The sequence below is a fragment of the Alosa alosa genome, chromosome 14 (genome assembly GCF_017589495.1).
Source record: "Alosa alosa isolate M-15738 ecotype Scorff River chromosome 14, AALO_Geno_1.1, whole genome shotgun sequence".
In the NCBI taxonomy this organism is placed as follows: domain Eukaryota; kingdom Metazoa; phylum Chordata; class Actinopteri; order Clupeiformes; family Clupeidae; genus Alosa; species Alosa alosa.
In genome coordinates this window covers 9,687,388-9,711,580 of record NC_063202.1, presented here as the reverse complement: position 1 = coordinate 9,711,580, position 24,193 = coordinate 9,687,388, and the positions used below count along the sequence as shown (strand labels likewise).

The window sequence follows — 24,193 nt, the reverse complement described above, 5'->3', positions numbered from 1 at the left end:
CTACCTGTTTCAGCCGCATATGCCCATTGAAAATGGTACAGGTACGGCCAGGGATGTTCAAGGGTTGGTTGGTCTTCCTGGATACCAACCTCCTCGCTGGTGCTTGGTTGGGACATTTCGCTCAAGTTCTCTTGAGTCTCTGCCACGGACATCTTTGTTCTTGGCTATATAAGTCTGCTATGTCCTTGCTGGAGTGTGACATTTTTTGTGTCATGTGCAGGTGCGATAGATCGCGTACAAACCAATAGGGTGTCAGAATGGTATATGTTTATACTTCTCATCCAATCATAATCAAATACACTCTGTCCATATTAGTGTTAATTTCGTCAGACGAGACGAGAGGAAATATGTTCGTCAACAACCTTTTTTTTCATGACTAAGACGAGACGATGACGAGACGGCAGTAATGTCCTGAAACACTGACTAAGACTATCTTAAGATGCATTATTGTTGACGAAAAAAGACAAGACTAAAATGTTTTGCATGAAATAAAAACTAAGATAAAATCTCCCTTCATGTTTGTCTACAAAATGAGAAGACAGAATATCTAGCTGTTATATTTTCAAAATATTCCGAATGAGTTCATACGCAACAGCTTTCCTGTAGGCTAGTCTACGTGCTGCTGCTGCAACCCTGTGGCTGCAACACGAAACTACATGGAACAAGAACACTGGAGATTTCTGCCAGAGTTAGCAAGCTAACTACCTAAGCTTTATGCCACAATGCTACATACCCAGAAGTTGAAGCTTCTCTCATACAAATTAACATCCCCCAGAATGTCCATACGAAAATGTTCAGCATGTAATGTCAACTATTTATCTAGTTAGACTGATGATTCAAAGTTTGCTAGCAAGTAAGCTAATATGGAAAGTTCGCTAGCAAGTTAGCTATGGCTAAGATGGAGAGTCTGTTTGGGGAATGTGTTGTGTTTGGGCGCATATTGCCATCTAGCGAGGCGGAGTAAAACATTAATAGTTTGGCCTACGACAGTGTTTCTCAAACTTTTTCATTTTCAGGACCACTTAACTAACCCTAGCTAAAAAAAAAAAAAAAAAAAAAAATTAGACCTACTTCAACAGTAGCCTATAATTAGTCTACACAATAGGCCTACTCACTGAACCACCTTGCTTATTGTCTTTGCACTTTGCTTATTGTGTCAGAGGATTCATATTGTATGATTTAAACTGGCATATCTTACATAGACAGTGTTGCAGAACTGTTTGGATTTACATACAAGTTATATTGCAAACAACTCATCTATATTATATTTTACCACGTCTGCTCGCGGACCACTTGGGATAGCTTGCAGACCACCAGTGATCCCCGACCACACTTTGAGAAACACTGGTCTTAATATGACAGTGGTCCAGTCAAATCTTTTACTGTCTATGGTCAAATCCCAGCCGAGCTATAACTGTAGCTCGACTTACCTGTGCATGTAAACATACTGACTGACAAAAAATCAGAATGAGTAATTATAACAGACGAGTAGCCCTGTGGACACACAATATTGTTGGAAAATTGAGATGTGTGAAACACTATTTAACTCAAATGGTAATCAGAAATAATTTGTTATAAAAAAAGACTAAAATGTGTTGACAAACTGACTAAGACTAAGATACCTTTAGTTTTCTTTTGACTAAAACTAGACTAAAATGACGAGACTTTTAGTTGACTAAAACTTGACTAACAAAAATGATATTTGAATGACTAAATATGACAAAGACTAAAAAGGACATTTCGTCACAAGACTAAGACTAAGACTAAATTAAAAATAGGTGCCAAAATTAACACTAGTCCATATGGTGCCATTTATCTGGATAGGTTTTTTTTTTCTTTTTTTTTTGAACGATGACCAGCCGGAATGAAAACAAGCCAAAATGAAACAGGAGTAACAAGGTTATTTTTAAATGTTAGGAGTAGAAAGTACAGATACTTGCGTGAAAATGTAAGTAAAAGTAAGTAGAAGTAAAAAGTCGGCTCAAAAATAATTACTCCAGTAAAGTATAGATACCCAAAATTTCTACTTAAGTAAGGTTACTTGACATGTCTGCCTTTTGGCAACTTGTTTTAGAATCCCCGGCTTATGCTTTTATGCAAAAACACTTGTATGAGGTAAAAATTAAGTGACCGAAGTGGTATACTAATCATTAGTGACTTTGCCCATGGCCCATGGCCGTACGAATCTGGTCAAGCAAAAGGAGCATTTTATCATCCCAGCTCGGCCGCATGAGCTGATGGTGGGAAATGGGACGGACATCCCAGGGCCCGATGGGGGGGGCGAAAAAGGAGGCCCCTCAATAAATATGAACAACTGCGTAACATGTAGGCGTCTAGGTTTGGATACCCAAAGTGATATTCTTTCATAGGGCCCAAAATGTCTAGCGGCCCCCCTTGTTTTGTCTTTATGTACATGTACCTGTGTGTGTGCGCGCTTGTGTGTGTGTGTGTGTGTGTGCGTGTCTCTCTCTCTCTCCCTCTCTCTGTTTGTGTGTGTGTGTGTCTGTGGGTGTGTGTGTGCCATTATGTACATGTACATGTGTGTGCGTGCGTGCGTGCGTGTGTGTGTGTGTGTGAGTTTTGTGTGTGAGCGCGTGTCTCTCTCTGTGTGCCTGTGTGTTTTTTTGTGTGTGTGTGTGTGTGTTGTGTCTGCAATGTGGCGTGGCTCAAATAGCGTGGCTTAGTGAAAGTTTGGGTTTCCAGTCCTCGTGGGCTATTGCATTGGCACATGTCCCACTTTCTCCTCCCTCTGCCAAGTGGCCCAGCTCACTCTGACCTTTATCTCTCTCTAATTGTTCCTGTTTATGTTTCCTGCCAGATTACTCTAATTGGTGGAATAACAGGCAGTAGTGACGGGACTGTACAATGGGGAATGCGCTGTCATTTTCAAGTGCTACTTCTCTTTTTTTCTGTTACTGCCTGTAGCTGGTCTCACGCTGGTCTCAAGCTCGTCTCCCGCCTCCAGCTATGTGTAGTTTACATTATTCACGCCGAAGACTGTTTCAGTCATTTACATTGGAACAGTGTTATTGTCAGCATTGACAGCTAAATGTCAGATATTAATTTGCCATTCTGACAGAAATGTGTAATGTGGTACAGTATAGCATTAATAACAAAGCTGTTAGACTGAACATGACCAAGTGTGGGACTTCCAAAATAAATGAAACACATTATCTTAAGTTGTACAAAGTTTGTAGACCTAATAATATCCAATTTGTGACTGATGTAAACGAGACTGACAGGCTGTAATTCGCGCGGGACTTCCAAAATAAATTAAACACAATATCTTAAGTTGTACAAAGTTTGTAGACCCAATAATATCCAGTATGTGACTGATGTAAACTAGACTATGGCAGGCTGTAATTCGTGCCGAGGCTTGTGGCTGTATTAAACATGCATGCGAGGATGTCATCAGTGTGAAGCTCCACTACCATCTGCCACTGTGTGAAATGCTGTGTGGAGTATTACTTAATGTTGCAGAGCAAAAGCAATGAACAGTTTGGGAAAATAGATAGCATGTAAGCCTAACTAACTGATATCATCTGTTTGTCCTGGAGGAATCATTTAGACTTCTATGGAAAATTAAGTGATGGAACGGACTTGTTTGCGTGCGTCAGAAGTAATTCCATTTGGACCACCAGCACACCGGTCACCAGAACTGATGACAGTAGTTTATTTTATGTCCATTGTTAGCAATGGTTTGGTCATTATTTGTCTGGTTTGGAAGTATGTGGAACAAATGCTGTAGAATATACAGTCTAATAGTCCGCTGTCATTAGGTAAGGACTTTTCTTTATAATTTATCATTTTGTTTCACCAAAAAACGGTCAGAACACAGAAATATAATTATCTAAACTAAGAACTAAGAAACTAAATAAGAGCCAAAAACTGGGGACTTCCAAAGCATAAAGAGTTCCAGAAGGGGGCGCTGTTGTAGCACAAAACCTTCAGCCGTGTTCTATTAGTCCATTTAACAGATAGTAAGTCTGAAGAGTCAAGTTGCAAGCAGAGCAATGATATAGTGACTTATTTAGGAATGTACTTGCTAATAACCATATTGCAGGTTACATGCATGAGTATATAACACTTTTCAAAACCATATAACAGACACAAGCAAAGGTTGTAGTTCTAGTCTTCCTTTAATGAAATATTTGAAACCTGCAGAAAAAAAATATTTACAGATGATTTCAGCATCTGTAACAGATTATTTAGTGGAACCAACATACCTATATATTAAACTTTATTAAATCACTATCTTCTGTGTATTAATATAAAATAAAACCCCTTGTATTATGTTGTACTTGTATGTCTATGTAGTAAGCCCCGGAAACGCATGTGTTCTTTGAAAGTGTTTTAGAATCATAGTAAACTGACATGGTGCTTTGCTTCATTGATCAGTGTGTGATTTTGTGTCTGTGTGTCTTTTTCATGGTATGCAAATAAGCTCTCCTGAAATAGACCTCCGACCTGCTGCAAGAATTCACCTAAATGCCATTTTTAAACTCTCAAATACATACAGATTTTGAAACAACCTACAGAATTAATTTGTACATACATCACATCAGCAATATGTGAGAGATGTCTGTATTGTAAACAGAAGATGGAGTCTGGTATATTTGTGTGTGTGTGTGTGTCTGTGGGTGTGTGCCTTTATGTACATGTGCTTGCATGCGTGCCTGTGTGTGTGTGTGTGTGTGTGTGTGTGTGTGTGTGTGTGTGTGTGTGTGTGTGTCTCTGTGTGTGTGTGTGTGCGTGTGTCTGTGTGTATGTGTGCCTTTATGTACATGTACCTGTGTGTGCGTGCATGTGTGTGTGTGTGCGTGTCTCTCTCTCTCCCTCTCTCTGTGTGTGTGTGTGTGTGTGTGTGTGTGTCTGTGTGTCTGTGGGTGTGTGTGTGCCATTATGTACATGTACATGTACCTGTGTGTGTGTGTGTGTGCGCGTGTCTCTCTCTGTGTGTCTGTGTGTTTGAGTGTGTGTGTGTGTGTGTGTGCCATTATGTACATATACATGTACCTGTGTGTGCGTGCGTGCGCCTGTGTGTGTGTGTGTGTGTGTGTGTGTGTGTGCGCGTGTCTCTCTCTCTGTGTCTGTGTCTGTGTCTGTGTGTGTGTGTGTGTGTGTGTGTGTGTGTGTGTGTGTGTGTGTGTGTGTGTGTGTGTGTGTGTGTGTGTGTGTGCGTGCATGCCTGCGTGCGTGCATGCGTCTCTCTCTATGTGTGTGTGTGTGCGTGAGTTTATACTGTATGTGCATGCGTGTGTGTGTGAGAGAGAGAGAAAAAGAGTGAGACTGTGTGTGCACGTCTGCCCTCTCGACCTGGGGGCTCTGGCAACAAAGGAGAAGCAGGAGAGTGTGTGGTCGAGCGGGCCGAGAGGGACCACTGGAACAGGCTGGCTGAGGTCTGACCACTGAGGCCCGCTCAGCTGCAGCACGGTTCTTTTAGCCTTATCTTTTAATATCCAGCCTGAACACCTGTGGCCACCGCGGTCGCTCCCTTGTAATGGGGTTGTGTAATCAGAACACCAGGGCTCCTGCGCACTCCACGCTGCTGTCGGAAGTACAGTGGTTTCACCTCCCGAAACCTTTGTTCCTCCACAACAAAATGAGATTTTGTTATGACAAAGATTATTTAGAAGAGAGTGCTGCTTGATGAATCGTCTCTGGTTATGACATGTTGAAGCCTTGATGCTGCATCAATATGCTAATCTATATCAATCTATAATACACTATACCATGTTATTCTATACTATACTATACTATACTATACTATACTATACTATGCTATAATATAATATACTGTAATATGTGGTAATATATTATAATGTATATGTTATTGTATTATGCTACAATTGTTACTATTGCTTTTTAATGTATTTGTCTGTGAGGTCTTTTGAGGAGCGTAGTGTTCTAAATCAGTGTGGTTTCCCCTTCCCATGTCTCTCTGCATATAGTCAGAGAACAAAGGATGGAATCTTCCATCATTTCAATCGAAACATCCTCTTTGAGCGGAGTCTTGTTTCCGCATGCACACCTGCAAGCCCATCACCTGACTGTGAGCCACCTCTGTTCGGTAGCCCCTGGGCTGGAAAAAATCCCCCGCTGGTCTTATGCTGGGGTCATCTCCAATGCATGAGTGGCTCTCCCTCTCTAGGGTCCTAATACACCCCCGCACTCCAATCCCCCAAAGTCACATGTCTATGTAAAAGACTCTTAGGTTTTGTTTCATGAGAATACAAAAGTAGACATTTGGGGCTGGCCCAGACGTTTAAAACCGGTCTTTTTTTTTCTTTGTTGTGAAGTTGTGTTTGTTCTATTTTTAAAAACTAAGCCATGTGTGTCAAGTGGTTGAGAAAGTCTTAGGCAGAGAGTTTTTCATGAAATTGACTCACTTGATTATATTTGTTGGGTGATTGGCTGGATAGCATATTTCTGTTTGTCAAATGACCACTCAGTTTACATACTGTTAAAAGAAAGAATTATTGAATTGACTGACCAATTTGGTTCTGCTGTGATTTGTGTATAGATTAATTTTTTGGCATTTACTTTCTCATAATTTTCAGACTATTAACCAAGGTTTGTACATTGATTTAGCAAAATGTCTTCAGCTACTGTATGAGGTTAATATACAGGGGCGGGCAATACATGCAAATGCATTTCTTTTCTCAAGCATTTCTTCTTATGATTAAAGCACAATCTGCTCTGATTCATTGGGCTATATTGCACTGTGGATAATACACAGGTGTGGTTAATACATGGTTCTCTTTTTGTTTTTGTTTGCATAAAACACTGTCCAGCTGTTTCACAATGTGGCTAATGCACATGAAATTACTGTATTATCCTTTTGTGGCATCCATGATAGTCTCCAGCACAAAAGCTCTCTTCATCATCCTTTCTTATCTCTCGTTGTCACAAAAGTTTTCAATGACACTAGGATGTAATTGGACAACTATGACCAGCGTATATGCGTGTCTAGACTTAGTTGATATCCCCGGTGGTACAAAGGGCGAAGCTAAAGAGGCTCTTTTCAGTCACAAAGCAGAGCCGAGGCGGTCGTTAAGGTCAATTTTTTTTTTTTTTTTTTTTTTTTTCAATGTGTTTTGCAGATGTCTTAGACAATGTTCCAAGTTTGCCGCTCAAGCTGTCACGACTGTCCTTCCTCTTTTTCTCCACATTTTAGGGAAGTTGCGTGTGCGATGTGAGGGGTCTTCCTCCTTACAGATTTTTCCTGTCTTACTCTAGCAGGAGGCGTCAGGGATCTAAATGGCCTGCTGCCACTGGCCAGAGCCACTCTGACTTTCTCCAGACTTGTGCAACCCTGTGCTGCTTGCCTTCGCTTCACCCACACAGTCCATCTCTGTATGTCCTCCTCTCTCCAGTGGCATACTTCTCCCTGCAGCTGGCCAACCGCGCATGGTTCAGGCTTCAGCCATGGACTCACGTCTCAAGAGTCACATTTGCTGTTAGGTCGTGTATAGCCTATAGCAGAATTTTAAGCTGCAGAAGTTTTTTTTTTTCTTTCAAACATTTCACTGGAGCACCAGAGAAGTACGGAGTGTGCTCTCTGTGGCTTATAGCATCATTCTGTGGAAATGGGAAAAAATTACTCGTCAGCCAGTGACTCAGGCTAGCTGTGTGCTGTGCGTGTGATCGTTTGTTGTTGTTTAGTGTATGGGTCAGTTCAGGGCTGTGACCAGTCCACACTGGCAGGGCAAGATAGAACACTTCCATCTCACGTCTCTACTCTAGCAAGTGTCCCCTTAATTAGCTCTGGTGACATCCCCCGGAACCAATCTCTCAACACCCAGTAACCCCTTAAAGCTGCAGTTGGCACTATGCTCCGACAGAACAACATAAAGCCGGTTTTAAAAAAAAAAAACACACTTCTACCTCCACCTAGAGCCTGTTATTTGTTTTGCAAAAATCCACAGCTCCCGGTTCTTCTGGTCCAATCAGTGCAGGGCTGTGTGAGATCTGACTGAATCACAGTCTGGTGCAGTCTGGTGCGCATTGACGAGCACAAACTGGATGAGAGGGTGCTCGGTGGTAGTGGGGGAGGGACATGAGAGTTGTAAACGTTCACAATTTTGGCTAAGTCCCCTCAATCTGTCAGACTTTAAGCTGAAGTGATCATTAATAATGATCACTTCTCCTCTACTGTCAACGTCCATGGGAGATGGAGGGGCATTCTGGGGAGCCACATCTGACAGTGAACCTGGAACCAAAGGCCTAAAGGAAATATAAAAAGAGAGTACAGTAACATTGAGGTAAAGCCAAGATGTTTCCTTGTTGACACTTTGCTTGGTATATACTGGAGCTAAATGCCATCCAGTGCTAATTTCACAGCCAAGAGCTCTCTGTCCTCCAGGTCGTAGTTTCTCTCCGCTGTGGTGAGCTAGTAAGCACAAAGGACACGTTTCTGTAGAATACCTTGTCTTTGGGTCAAAACCAAAGAGCAGAGTGGAGGTTGATGTGCTCTAGAACCTTTGGTCAAAACTGCCCCAGTACCAATTAGTGGTGCAAATATTCACATTCAATCATAAAATGATTCTCATTGCATCGTAATGAATCTTGTCATTCATGATTTTTATTTATAATGAGGATAAATCTTGTCCCGCCCCGCCCCGCCCCCGCCCGATGCCTCCTTGCCTGTGCTTGTTGAGGTGTCCACGACCATGGCAACCTTGATAGGAAGCGGACATTGTGCAAACTTTTGCCCAACAGCCCCCTCTTCCCCGACAAATTGCCTGTTAAAGTGTCCATGGCAAACATTTTGCGGACATTACAGCTTTATTTTGTGTATCACATTGCACTTTTCTGCTTTTTTGCACTTCTGGTTAGACGCAAACTACATTTCACTGTCTTTGTACCTGTACTCTGCACAATGACAATAAAGTTGAATTTAAATATCATTTATTATTCTAGAACTAACCACACCAGGCGGCATGACCAAGCACTGGTGTGGTACAAAAGGTGGTGTTTCACTCATCCCCCATCATGCATATGTATTCATGTTCCCAAATTTGGAAATGGTTTGATTTACACTATTTTATGGTATCAACATATATTAGGCTATTTCATATCCAAATGCTATTGTATGGTTTGTCTGTAAAATTACATACTATTAAATATCTGATTTGTTGTGCAATTTTGTTTATCTCATCAACTGCTATTTTTTTTTGGTCAAGCAAAGTTTTATTGTACACTTCTTGAAGAAGTGTACAATAAAACCACCTGCTCATACTTTCGAGGAAGCCTGTTCAATTTCTCTAGTCTGTTCAATTTCTCAGTTGTATCAACTGGACAACCAAATAATCTGACCTGACTCTTTCTTTGTCTTTTACAAAAGTCGCAAAGTTCTATTATTATTAACCATGCACGACAATAACAAAATAAGATGACCCTATCACAAATAAATTCAGGTACTTTGCCTTTTTAACAAATTCTGAAAGGCAGCACTTGTCAGTCTTTACTTAAAGCCAGGCTTAGTTATCGAGGTTGCTAATAACTGCAAATGTGGATTTGTCACAGATGTGAATGCTTGAAGCTCTGTACTGGTGTGTGTGTGGGGGGGGGGGGGCTGTCTCAGGAGTAGCCTCTAACCTGAGGGTGTGTGTGTTTGGGGGGGCTGAAGGTGGACGAAGGTTCTCAGGCCGCAAAGTGAGTGAACTGATACTGATTTGAGGAAATGTGTCTGTCCCTGTTGAGGCCGCGAGAGCGGGTGTGGTCAGGTGTTTGTTCTCTGGTTGATCTCCAGGATGCCCCCACGACACCCACAGCTCCTGCTCCCACCCCACCTTCCTGCCACTCCACCTGCGCCTTTCTGACGCCCCCTCCCCCCTCACCGCTGCCTGATCTGCGCTCTTGTTCTAGTTCCTCTTAGACTTATTTTCATCCTCGACTCTTACACGCTCTCATACCCCCAGGCTCCCCAGGGACATCCCTCAACCACCCCAGTTCTCTTTTCAATTGCATAATACCAATACACCAATGCCCCTTTCAGTTCAGGGGAGTAAGACTATGAAACGTAGACTGCTTTTCCAAAGAACTCGTCAGTCATTGACTGTCTGTACGTCATTTTGTTGCAGAAGTACATACCAATTGTGCCATATGTTTTTAAAATAGTTCTTACTGAGAAGCTGTCCTCGAATTTCATTTCTTCTTTGCTGAAAGGTCATAAACTCATTGTTTACAATGGAGCCCGGAGGTGTCAAAGCAGAATTTTGTGCATTGAGGGAACAAGTGCTCTGTTAGTGTTTTACTAAATCGTGTGATCATTTTACTAGATTGTGTGTTTCAGTAATCGTGAACTTGTTCTACTAAATTGTGCACTTATTTTTACTAAATTGTGGTCTTGTTTTAATTTAGTAAAACAAGTGCACAATTTAGTAAAATCAATGGATTAACTACTAAAATGGGCACACTATTTAGTAAAACGAGTGCACAATTTAGTAAAATCAATGGATTAACTACTAAAATGGGCACACTATTTAGTAAAACGAGTGCACGATTTAGTAAAATCAATGGATTAACTACTAAAATGGGCACACTATTTAGTAAAACGAGTGCACGATTTAGTAAAACGAGTGCACTATTTAGTAAAACGAGTGCACAATTTACTAAAATAAGCGCACAATCTAGTAAAGTAAGAGCATGATTTAGCAAAACGAGTGCACATTCTCTCAATATACAAAAGATATCTTGCTATGACACCTCCCGGGCTCCGTAGTTTTGAGTAGACATACAACATATTTGTTTCACCTAGATGTTTGTTCACATGAAATAATTAAAATAGAGAACTTGGAAATGTTCAGATGCATTTTTTTTCATTTCCATTTCCATGGAAACTCATTTCCTTTGTTTGAGGAACTACAAAAAATTAAGGGAAAGATCAGACATATGGCTACAAATTTTCTTAAGTTCTGACACATTTTTTTTTCACAGGCTAGACCTTTCACATTGCCCTGATTCTCTATTTTTACTGCACATACAATTGAATATACTGCACACAGTACATACGGTATTTTACATCCAAGTGTGCATACTGATACTGTATATACAGTATATACATCTATATAACTGCATTTTCTGTACATAATTATGTTCTTTTGCACTTCTGGTTAGATGCTAACTCCATTTCATTTCAATGACAAACAAGTTGAATCTAATCTAATCTAAAATTCACTTGATTCCTGTTTTAATAAATATGTTGCCTTTAGACAGCAAACCGCTAAACCACAACATGAGGATTTGTCACATGGCCACTGGTCAACAAATGAAAAAAAACGTCAGTCAGACAAACTGGCTCTGCATAAGTGGTTTGCAAAGCACTTTGGGAAGGCCGATTCACATCTCAGACGAGCTCTGGGGGGAACTTTAGTGCTGACGCCGCAGTCAGATCGCCCGGCGTGCTCCGAACATTCTGAGCTGTCAGCAGCAGTGAGGGATGCAGACAGCGCAACAAAGCCTCACCACACAAACCAAAAGTAGAACATAAATAAATAAATAAACAAACAACAGCAATAACACAACCCAAGAGTCTAGTGGTGCCCTCTTTCTCACTTGCTTGTGAGAGTGAATGTGCTTGTTTGATAGCTATATAGGTGTCAGGTCAGGTGTGCTGTGCGGGCGGGCGGGTGGGCGTTGTACGCCCTCTATGTGGGGTTATTAGGTTTCTCAGCCACTGCTATGACTGCTTTGCCGTCTCGTTAATGGCCAGAAAGCTGTGTTGCAACACGTTGCAGACCACAGTGCAGACACTGCCACTGCTAGCAAAAATCACTGTCACATGCTGTAATTGCAAGCCACGATGTCGGTGTCTGTTTCCTCAGTGTCAGGTCTATATGTAAGTTATTTGTATTCACAAGTTTGGGCTCTGGCTTTGTCAGTTACTGAAAAGGACTTACTGTATGGTTTACTGTGTGTTGCCACAGCTTTTGAGCCGAATCAGCTTTCAAAAAAAAATCAGCTTTTGCATTTATCATTAAATTGAGTATACCAAATAAAAAACTGTTGTTCGGATTAGATAAACAAAGCTCAACAAGTTACTATTATGTGTAGACTTTAAAGTTGTCCACAAGTATAAGCAATCTGTCATTCAAAAAGTGGTTAGTTGCTTAAAATATACAGTGCATATGGAAAGTATTGACAGCGCTTCACTTTTTCCACAATTTGTTATGTTTCAGACTCATCTTAAAATGGATTCAATTTTTTTTAATACTCCACAAAAAACAGGTGTTTGGAGTGTTTTGTAAATGTATAAAAAATAAAAGACTGAAATATTGAATTTACGTAAGTATTCAGAGCCTTTGTTATGACACTTGTTATTGAGCTCTGGTGCATCCTACTTCTATCAATGGTCTTTGAGATGCTTCTACAACTTGAGTCCATGTGCCTAAATGAAATCACTGGACATTATTAGGAAAGGCACACATCTCTTTATTTAAGCTCTCACAGTTGATGGTGTATGTCAGAGTGAAAACCAAGCCACGAGGTCGAGAGAATTGTCCATAGACCTGCGAGACAGGGTTGTGTGAAGACACAGATCTGGAGAAGGATGCAAGAACATTTCTGCAGCATTGGAAGTGCCCAAGAGCACAGTAGCCTCCATCATTCTCAAATGGAAAAGTTTGGAACAACCAACAGTCTTCCTAGGTCTGAGCCAAACTGAGTAATCCGGGATGAAGGGCCTTGGTCAGACAGGTAACGAAGGATCCAATGGTCATTATGAATGAGATCCAGAGTTCCTTTGAGAGGATGAGAGAAGCGTAAAGAAGGACAAACATCAGTGCAGCTCTCCACCAATCAGACCTTTATGGTAGAGTGGACAGATGGGTCAGGTTGAGGGTCGACACTCTGCATCTCTGCTTCCTGAATCCCTTGAATATAAGGGAAATGGGTCCAACAGATACTGTAGCTCACAAACTGTTTTGGATGGATATCAGCTATGTGAATACTAATATAGAACACTGGTAGCTCTTGGCCATGTTCATTTAGTCGAAGTAGCTCTCAGAGGAAAAAGGGATGGAGACCCCTGATCTAAATCTCCATTCCCTGTGTAGTAAAACTTGTACATAAAACTTAAAATAATAAATAAAAAATGTAATTAATTTTTTCCCCCCCTAATTCCCAGGGAGAATGAGAGTGTGTATGTTGTGTTTGTGTTTGAAAGATGCTAGTAAGGGTAGTGTGCCATGGAAGTGTTACACTTAATATCCAGTGATATTAGTATAGTGACATTATCAGCTCCAGTTATTACACTATTAGGATTTTTTACCAAGCCAATAACATAATAACATTTTACATTATTGGCAAAAAAGTTTTAACACTATTGGATCTATTTATTTTATTGGCAATTATTACATCAGTCCATTATTACGTCCTTAATGAGAAATTTGACTTGAGACCCTTTATCTAAGGGTTAATATTTTGTAAATGGCTAGTTAAAACTTATTATGATGATTATATATGTTTATAATATGTACAATTCTTTAAATAGAGCCTGGGTACTAGGTGCAGAGTACCAGGGGCTTAAAAACAGTTCATTATTACTTATCAAACTAATAATAAACATTAATTAGAGAGGAAAAGCAAACAGGAGTACTAAGTTGCACAAAGTATCTTCAAAATATGAAAATATATGTTTTTTTTCTACATAGGCCAGTGCAGGTCATACATTTTTTGAATCCCAGTGAAGGCTGTCTTCTTAAACGTCAGTCACTAGGGCTAAACAGTACAAAGAGAAAGGATTGTGCACTTATACTCTTCATTAGCATGATATATATTACGCCCATATACCAAAGGGACATGATAGTATTGTGATGTGATCTGTGACCGATGTCGTCTCCCCCAACATATATAATTTGAGAACTGCGTACTGTGCCATTAGAATTGTGCCAGTCATTAAAAAGCAGAGTAGCGGATCAATGGGGAAGTTGAAATGTCAAGAGTCATGTGAGTCTGCTTGAGCGAGCCACAGAAATCCCCACAGAGAGGCTGTCTTCTGAGCAATCATGAGGTTAGAGAGAAATGCATCAGACGAAGCCAAGACAAACTCACCTGGAAATGGAAGGGTGGGTGGGGGAGAAACATGAAAAAAATCTGTGCAACTGTGTCAACTAGAACTGACACAAACTATCAACTTATCAACATGATTTCATCACCTGATCAGTGCATGGTACTTGTAAAATATGTAAAGTAATATATAATTCATTCATAAAGAAATTACGGTAACACTCCATATTAAGGTGCCATAATAAATAGCAAACTAGTAATTACCTAACCCTTTGTTAATATTTGTTAATTGTTACTAAAATATCTATTTGGCCCAAGTTATTTATTCATTTTTTCATCATTAATTAAATATTAGTTGTTTGCATAAAATCTGTATGTTAATATTTTAACAAATTAACTAATATTGTATTAATATTTGTTAATAGTTAACTAAATGTCTTTTTGGCACTAATTAACAGATATTTCTTACATCATCTAAATGTTAAATGTTTATTTACAAACTATATGCTAATATAAAAGTTAATGACATATTATAATTTATCTAGCTTTTTCTGATTAGCTTTGTGGAGAATTTATGGAATTTATGGTTTATGGCTTTATGGTCTTGTGGGGTGTATAAGGCACCCTACTGCCAGTGGTTGGTTGTGTGAGAGTTTGCCACCTCTTCCACTTCATCCTTATTGGATACCTTTGTGGCTAGCTGTCCTGTAATTGGTGACCCTCTGTCTAGTGTTTGAAAGTAGTGTACTCTTTGCCTTGGGAAGTACTATTTGGTTGCTGCTTGAATTTGGTGAAATTCATGGTAGGGGGGTGTAACAGTTAGAAATGTAGTTTAGTTTTTGTGTGTGATTTTCGCCGTAATTAAGCAGCTTGATTGAGATTGGTGTTTTGGAGCCCCCTTTGGAGAAACGGTATACTGCAGCTCTGCTGCGTTTTGTCCTTGTATTGTTGTCATAGCCGATCAGAAGCGGTAGGCTATGCTTTGCATTGGGTAGGTTGACTGTATAAAGCACTCCCCACTTTGTTTTCATTTTGTAACAAATGTTGTTTAAGTTTATAACTTCGATATACCACCTGTATTATATTACTTTACATGTATTGTTAGGATTTGGGTGCAATTCTAGCAACTTAGAGAACGTTTATTAATGTTTTCATTATAACCACGAGTTCATACACACTCTAACGTGACTATCTGTAAACACCGCTAGCAACTTTCCATGCATTCGGTGTAGTTTAGCTTAGTGTGCATGGAAAGTGCAATTCAGTCTACCAGGAAATTAATGTACATTTAGTTTAGCATTATGTTTATGCATTACCTCCGTATGGTCTACGTCTGTGAGTGTTTAGTGAGTCTCATAATATTAATAAACTGTCGTTCTGTGCACCTGAACATTCCATGTTGCATGTCTCCCTTGCTAGTAGGGCTGACAGTGATGGTATAGGAAGGATACATGTAATATAGCCCATTCAACTACTTTTTATTTTGCTTGTGCAGATGCTGTTTTATGTATGCCAGTGCCTGAAGGCATGTTTTGTTTTAACTTTTCCTAAATGAATAAATGTGATAAGCCAGTTTTGGTCTCAGTCCTTTCCTGACTAATAATGATATATTACTAATATATTAATAAAGCTTAACCAACTTTATTATAAGGGTCCCCCATACTGATAGTTATATATTACTAATATATTAATTAAGCTTAACCAACTTTATTATAAGGGGCTCCACACTGATAGCTATACACTACTAATATATTAATTAAGCTTAACCAACTTTATTATAAGGGTCCCCATACTGATAGTTATATATTACTAATATATTAATTAAGCTTAACCAACTTTATTATAAGGGGCCCCACGCTTATAGCTATATACTAATATGTTAATTAAGCTTAACCAACTTTATTGCAAGCTTTTCCAGCGCCGACAAGAGTGGCAAGGTAGCTCAGTGTTTTTTTTTCTTGAATTTCCCCTTGGGGATCAATAAAGCTTCTATCTATCTATCTATTCTAAGGGTCCTATGGGGAGTGGTTCATATTGGGATAGGCAGAAGCACAGTTTAATAACAATTAGTTGAATAATATGTCATTAACTTTTCTATTAACATATAGTTTGTAAATAAACATTCAACATTTAAATGATGTAAGAAATAACTGTTAATTAGTGCCAAAAAGACATTTAGTTAACTATTAACACATATTAATACAATATTAGTTAATACATTTGCTAAAACATTACCATACAGATTTTATGCAAACAACTAATATTTAATTAATGATGAAAAAACTATTACCTTGTGCCAAATAGATATGTTAGTAACAATTAACAAATATTAACAAAGGGTTAAGTCATTACTAGTTTGCTATTTATTATGGCACCTTATTATGGAGTGTTACCGAAATTACTCATGAGTATTTTGTTGTCTCTGAGTGGAATACGTGCAAAGTCACAGGTTATGTCAATATTTCATGTTAATGTTCATGGAATTCCTTTCTCCATGGTCATACAGTACAGTGTTTCAGTGGCATCGGTAAAACTAGAGGTCTAGCTAAGTGTAAGTGACTGTGGAGAGGGATATCTCCATGACTCACTCCCACAAAATGAGAGAAACCAAGAGTGAGCCCCCCTTTCCTGTGAGTGAGTCCCTATCTTCTCTTCCTCCTTTCACTATCACCATCCAGCCATGACTCAGTCATTGGGGATCTCCTTCTTTTTCCCTCTCGTAGAACCCATATCCTCTGCTTTTTGTTTAGTTTTTTTTACTTGGACAATTTAGTTCCTCTCAAGCATGTGCGGGCTTATAGTTTATACACACACACATGCACACACACACACGCGCGCACACACACATACACACAGACACATTCAGTACATACACATACATATACACATACATACATGTTTATGTTTATAGTTTTGTCTAAAGTAACTTAAAATGATATTAATAAACTTTACATTAACATTAAAATTACCAGTTTAAAATAAAATAGAATAAAAAATACAAATGTTATTAATTGACTAAATAGAATCTAGAACAGAATAATAACAATTACCACAAACATACAAACCCCAACTCAAACGCAGAGAAAAATGAATTAGTTAAAGAAGAAAGAAACAAGGTAAAGATAAACAAGGTAGAAAGAGCCCAAAGCTATTGTTAGAATTAGGTAAATCCTTCCATCGACGAGGAATCACAGAAAAAAACAATCCCGACTGTAACCTCTTAGTGTTGATGGAAGGCCAACATAGCAGACGCTCATCAGAGGACCGCAGTGGACGTGAGGGGATGTAGACCTGGATCATGTAATTAAGATAGCAAGGTGCAGATCCAGTAAGTGTCCTATACGTCAGAGTAAAGGATTTGAGTTCATTTCTGGCTGCTGTAGGAAGAGTATGCTGCAAATAAAGAGTAGGCCAATTCCACGGAAAATTGACTTTTTGTCACATCCATAATGCCAGTGAAATGCCTTGGCATTTGTATGATGTGAATGATAACATTCATTTTTTGTGCATTTTTTCTCATGTACATTCTCTAGCCAAAAATAGCAAATGCTCAAATTTCATGTAATCATTCACATCATGCCATACCATCACATTTTATTGGCGTTATGGATGTTACAAAATTTTTTCCATGGAATTGCCCAGTAGCTACAGTAACAGAGGAGTTACACAGGTGTTCATGCATACATACATACATACATACATATATGTATATACACACATACATTCATACATACATACATACATACATACATACATACATAAGTATTGTATGTACTGTACATACCGTTCATACATGCATACATACATATTTCTGAATAGATTTAGGTTAATCACTAGATGTGCACTGAATGAGATGTCATGCACATTCATATCTGATTATATGATTTTTGATTGAATCTTTTTGATATCAGAATGCTGTTTAGTTCTGTCTTTATTCAGGTGGAGTTAATCACATGATGCTTGTTTGGTGTCCAAATTAAGGTTAAAGTATTTCTATGCTAAATTACACAAACATATTTCAGCATTGATAATTTACTCTGAGGTCCGGTAAATTTGAAGGTACTTTAGAAACACAGTTTATCACTTATTATTCAGTTATTTTCTGGTGTTACATATTTTTGAAACATATTTTCTACAGTGAACATTTTCGATAAAAATCCCTTGTAATACATTTTTGATATTGTGTTATTAACCCCTAATTGTGAGATTAGTCTACTCTGCTCCAGTATAAATTGAAACTTCAGGTCTATTTCAGGTTGATATTTAGACCTTTCTGGTTCATATATTATGCTTATGGGTCTATCTCTAACACTAAAATATCTTGGGTGTGCAGGACTATGGATAATAAATTAGGATTATGGACATTGAATATTCAAGACCTGGTGAAGTCAAGTTTTTCCAGTGTTCATAACATAATCCTCATGAAAGATTATGCATTGCACTTTGATTTGATGGGAGCAACTTGACAGCATTTTAAGGGTTGACTCTTAGATACCATTTTAGATTGTGTGTATGAAACAACAGGGTCACGGATGAGAAAGATAAAGTTCTTTATTTCAGTAATACTGACAGAAAAAAACACGAGATAGTAAAACCTATCCATTTAGATTTGACAAAATGCATTTGAACATTTACTCATACTAAAGGTATGGAACTTCTGTAGACTCAAAGAGGCTCAATACGGCTGATATATTTTACATTGGCAAAGTTTGGCATGATAAAAGTGTTACAGAAAAAGCATCCTAAACTTACCTACCTAATGTACCTAAACTTTAAGCATGTATTTGCTGGATAATGCAATGCAAAAATAGTTTAGTTGCTTTATGAATATTATAATAATAATAATTATAAAACCTGAGATGCATTAGCAAGTTTGAAACCTAATGGACCAAGAAAGAACCCATTAAATGTTGGTGTGGATCCGAAAAATTGGATTACCAAATCGATGGGTTCTTTCCTAAGCCACAACTCTCCACCAAGTTTCATTAATATATAGCTGCTCTTTTGAGACCCGTGATGCTCTGCTATCAATATTTCCCGACAATACTAATGCTTTGAGTGCATATGAACAGTTCATCATTAATGCTTGGAAAATGTTTGCAAAATGATCCTTAAAAAAGAACAATGTGCCAGCTCCTCTTCTTCCACTGGTAGCTGCTGGTGGTCAGTGTTTGAGCCTAGGCAGTAATAGCCAGGTTGTCTCGGAAACAGGCAGGGTGTTGGGGAAGGCTGTAGCTGCAAAGGTCATTCATTGCTTCCAGTAGCTGCTGGCAATTCACTGCAGTGATCTGTCCAAGTGAATGACAAGAGATGAGAGTATGAAACATTCATCTGTGTCACTGATAGTTAATTATTTAACATAACATTGCTGCCTCTTGCCACGCCTTTAGCATAATGCACGCAATATAGTTATGCCATTCCTCTGGCAATATGCCTAACTCCCCAAAGTAGTTTCATGTCCGTTCTCACCTGAACAATGATTAATTTACTCTTGGCCGTGCTGAGGTCATGAAACTCCTCTCCAAAACACAGAGTGACTGTGGGGTCAGGGGCCGGGCACTGGCCCTCTTGGTACATCTGAAGTGCTGCAAGTGACAGACAAACAAACAAACGAGGCATAAGACATAGCCGAGTCCATTCAGCCTTAAAGGCAGGGAAAACGTCCGAAGAGAAATGTACGCGTTCTAACAGCATCCTCACCTTGGAAGAATCGGCCTGTGTCAAAAATCTTGATGACAGCGTCCCGCTCCACCTTGCAGGGCCCGGGGCTGTAGTGGGCGCCCAGCCCGCTCCAGAACACGCGGCTCTGGCACAGGCGCTTGATGAAGATGCCCTCGCGGTTGGCCCGTAACAGCACGCCACGCTCCAGGTGCCCTAAGAGCTTGCGGGTCACCTGCCGCTGGCGCTCGTTCTCGATGTGTTCCGTTGACGGGAAGCGGATGTTCTGCAAGCTATCCCCGCCATAGATCAGGCTGCTAGCTGGAGGCTGACAGGGGGAGATACGGCAGCCTTCGGGGTGGGTGGTCACCAAGCTGCCCATGGGCTTCCCAGCATAATAGAACGAGATCAGCATGTTGGAGAAGGCTGTATGGACAGAGAGAAGAGACACACAGAACAGTCAACTCTCAACTCTAAGAAAAGATTTTATAGAACACCATAGATAGTACTAGACTCTAGGAACACCATAGATAGTACTAGACTGGTTCTAGGTAGTTATAAAACATGTAAAGCAAGATTACAAAATTGTTGTTGTGTTTTTTGTATGATTCACAACTTTAATTGAGTAGGAGTACAAAAGACAGAGAAAGTGAACTCATTAAATAATATTCTAGCAAAATATAGATCATAAAATCATTGTACATCATGGAACACTGGGTGTAGTACTAGCAGTGGTCAGACACATTAGAATGACACCTTTTGCAGCACTGAGGAGTTCATACATACCATAGTTGAGAGAACCAAGTGGTGCAACATCTGGGTGCACTGGAAACACTGTGAGTCATAAAGAGAGAGGCATCAGAAGACATTACTCTTCCACATTCAATCACCACCAAGGTTTTCTATTTTCAAAATAAATCTGCATAGTCTTGGTTTATTTACTGTTGGTTTATGTACTGTTTAGGTTATTATCAGTCATTGGCTTTCTGAGATACCATGACCTTTGCTGAAATGAGTGCTATTTTTAAAACGCTTCAGCCTTTGAATCAACAAAAAAAGAACATCCTCAGCCTGAGAAAAGGCAGAAGTCAAGTCAGCAACATTATAATTATTATCAAGGAAACTGGCTAATCCTTGGCATGCACGTGCTGCATAGACAAGCTACTTTTAGGGTGCATAATGTTCAATTCATTTCAGAGAAGATGTACTCATTATGGAAATGATTAGAACTGGTCAAAAAGAAGAACTTAATTATTCAACTATACAGACATAGCCTTTTCAATACATTTAAGTAATTACAAAAATATGAATAATGCAACCCGATATTTATTAAGTGAGGCCCAAAAGACACTCATAGTGTCCATTGCAGTCAGAAACTGATCAGATGGTTACCATTGTGAGAGTCCTGGTGCCACCACTCTTGAGTTGGCTGCATGTTACAAGTGTCTTCTAGGGGAGAGTGACTTCTTTTGATGAGGCCCATGTATTCATCACTGGAACACTGCATACAGAGAAAAGAAGATAATGTACAAATGTACATAATTTCACACAAAATAAGTAAACAAACAAACAAACAATCAAATCCACACTGCACCAAACAAACACTTTTCCATCAGAGTATGAAATGTAGGCCTAGTGTTACTTTTTGCAGTGAGAGGCAATACCACAAAAATAAAAAAAATACTGGAATTACCTGATTGACATCTTTAATAAGCTCCTCTAGCTCTGCTGGACTGCATTCCATGTCTGTCACTTCACTGGAGCAACCCATGTTCATAGCTGCTAATGTCCCTTTACCTGCTGAGACTGAGAGCCCGTGGGTGAGACGTTAGTATTTGCCCTTACAAGTCTAACCCCTACTGTCATAATGAAACATTTGTCTTTTTAGACGAATAGTGTGTAAAATAAGGCACCGTGCGCCATAAGCGCACATGAGCGGCGCATAGGAGACATTGTAAACGTCACACAACAAACTTTGAGGTTGACCCTTGACTCTACTTTAAGTTGTAAAACATTCTGAGATCCTTATATACTTACTCTTCTGCTCCTCCTCTGGTACAATTCTGTAGACTTTATAAGGTTCGGAAATGTCCAGTTGCGAACGGTCAGTCACCTCCTCGAAGTCTGGGCTTTTGTTCAAAGCGCAGCGGAGCCTGGTTTTCCAAGTGGCAGGTTCAGCCTTATCCCCCTCCTTAAACTTACCCTTGAATACAGCCCAAGCCTGCAAGTGAAAAAAAAAAACAGCTTATTCAATATTTTACCACGAATTTGCTTAGAATGTAGGACAAATTTGCCAAAATTAATTTAAGGCACCTGATGCACATACATCACTGCGTCAAATATGACTGTCTTTGAATTGGCGAAAAGAAAAACAATTTTGCGCATAAAGTACCAATTTTGGACCAATGTAGGACCAGTTGCATTAACGATTTTTAAATATTAAGCACTGTCTACATAGGCTACTCTTTAAACATTAAAGGGTAGGATAAGTGAAAGTAAACAAAAGGGAAATCAAATCCGTGCTGTCGGAAACCATTCACTTAATAGCTTATGTTCTAACACTCTGGCTTTCAGATACAGTTTAACAAACTAGGCTACAAAATTAGCTAAACTCACTTTGAAGATGGAAGCGTCGATTTCTTGGTTATAGTCCTGTTTCCCAGCGTGTTTCCATGGTATTCGGAACATGGTCCGACTCTCATCCTCCCACAGCAGCCCGGGGTACTGGTTGCTGTTGATCTGCTCAACAAGCCATTGCTTCAGCCTGCGACCCCCTGTATTTAACGTCATCTGAAATTACAAACAGTAAATAATCTTTAATTAGCCATACAAAAGCTTTAAGTAACCTAGAGTTATTTAACAATTGTATACGTTTTGCAATTGATCTGCAGTGAAGCACTAATCAAATTTGGACACAAACCTTGTGAATGCTCCTGCTGTAAGTCCAAACCAGAAAACAGCACGCAAAAAGTTGCTGACTGTTCTTATGGTATCTGATGAAGAGAGTAATTGCCTGTCAAACTGGTTTCTACTTTATCGTATTCATTCACATGGAACGGGCCTGGTAGTGGTTAACTATTGGATAGATAAAAATCCTATCCAATCACAGTGTGTAGTATCCGTGACACACACTCAATCCGGAAATGGAGTTCTGCGAAGCAAGTGAGTTTACAAGAAATCACTTGGGTTAATCATGTAGCCTACTGTGTATGTAGCTTACTCAGTGGGTGTACTAGAAAAAGGCGTTTGATTACTTTATGGGAGCTTTTGAACCACGGAAGGGGGTTTCACACTTGTCAAAATGAAGACAAAGTATGCTATGCCTATTAACGTCTCATTAACACACTGGTACGTTACCTCCTTTGTGTTTTACAGTAATATTATTGCTTCATTATTTCAATCAATATTATTTGAAACTTAAATTATGAAATCCTTTTCAAAGTATGTCGGGATCAAGCTTCTTTTGGCCATAAAATGCAGCTGACTATAAGGCTACCATTTTCCAATTACTTCCCATTTACTACATGTAATTTTTCCAAGAAAATACTGGTATTCAAACACGGTGTTAAGAAAACCTGTTCACGGAGGCAACATTCTGATGAAAAGGGAAATAATTTAAATTCAGTGTTTAGTAAAAAATCGATCCCTACATCAAGGTACACGGCAATAGCCACATAATATCAATACACACATATTAAAAAATTAAATCTGTGCCATCTTTACACAAAGTCCATTTTATAGTTCACCTTAAAGTCGAAAGACTATTGGGTCACACTTTACTCAGTCCGCCCACAGATAATCTACAGATGCTCAGATTATCAACAAACTCTGTTGGCACTTTTAACTACAGCCTAATCTGGTTAATGGTTGATGTTGGGGTTTAGATTTGGTTTCAGGTGATATTCAGTAATTATTCAACAACAATTCTATATTCTATAAGTCTCTGCAGACAGACAATCTAAGTAAAGTGCCACTGACTATTGTCTACAACCAGTAGTCCACAATCATAACCTCTAGTTTACAACAAATAGTCTACATTCATATTGAATCATATTTTATTTTTAAATCAAAAGTTAAATCATTGTAGTAATCATTGGCCAGTCCACCTTTCTAAGCTATGCAATCCTACAGCTACCTGTGGTCAGCGTCATTTAGAAACCATTGAAAGGGGATGCTGGGAAAACAGGATCACATGTTGAAGGGCTGTAAAGGGATCTGAGTAGGTTTTGTGGTTTTCGCTCATCTCCTGCGCTTAGGTGCAACCTGTGACCAGTCCAGAGTGGGCAACAAAGACAGCTGCGCTGACCAAACACCTGCGTCTGGTGTTACACTGCCGTCACAGGGACCAAGTGCTGTGGGAGATTCAGTGAATCCTGCTGATCTCCTACTCACATCTTTCATGATTTTGCACTTCTAAATAATTGGGAATATGAAGCTGTGGATTGAAATGCATTGTACTGTAGCAAAACGTAACAGTAGCAAGAACTAGGGGGGGAAAAATCCTGGAAATCTCAGTTCTGTTTTT

General features: G+C 39.3%; 1 protein-coding gene across 1 annotated transcript; it reads right to left on the bottom strand.

Moving 5' to 3' along the window:
- Positions 1–18,543: 18,543 nt before the first annotated feature.
- irf8 (interferon regulatory factor 8) lies at positions 18,544–24,096 on the bottom strand. Its single transcript, XM_048263601.1, has 9 exons — positions 22,589–24,096; positions 22,285–22,458; positions 21,706–21,889; positions 21,362–21,474; positions 21,061–21,169; positions 20,455–20,502; positions 19,711–20,094; positions 19,480–19,595; positions 18,544–19,298 (listed from the first exon to the last, which is right to left on the bottom strand). Exons 2-9 carry the CDS (start codon positions 22,456–22,458, stop codon positions 19,188–19,190), a joined length of 1,239 nt encoding a protein of 412 aa, XP_048119558.1. The 5' UTR covers positions 22,589–24,096; the 3' UTR covers positions 18,544–19,187.
- Between the last annotated feature and the right edge of the window lie 97 nt (positions 24,097–24,193).

Bases quoted from the DNA above. Each gene is read 5' to 3' on its own strand.
- irf8 (XM_048263601.1), bottom strand. From the start codon at position 22,458: ATGACGTTAAATACAGGGGGTCGCAGGCTGAAGCAATGGCTTGTTGAG. The intron at 21,170-21,361 runs GTAATTCCAGTA...CTCTGTATGCAG, and splicing joins TTATTAAAGATGTCAATCAG to TGTTCCAGTGATGAATACAT. The intron at 20,503-21,060 runs GTAACCATCTGA...TATGACTCACAG, and splicing joins GCACCAGGACTCTCACAATG to TGTTTCCAGTGCACCCAGAT.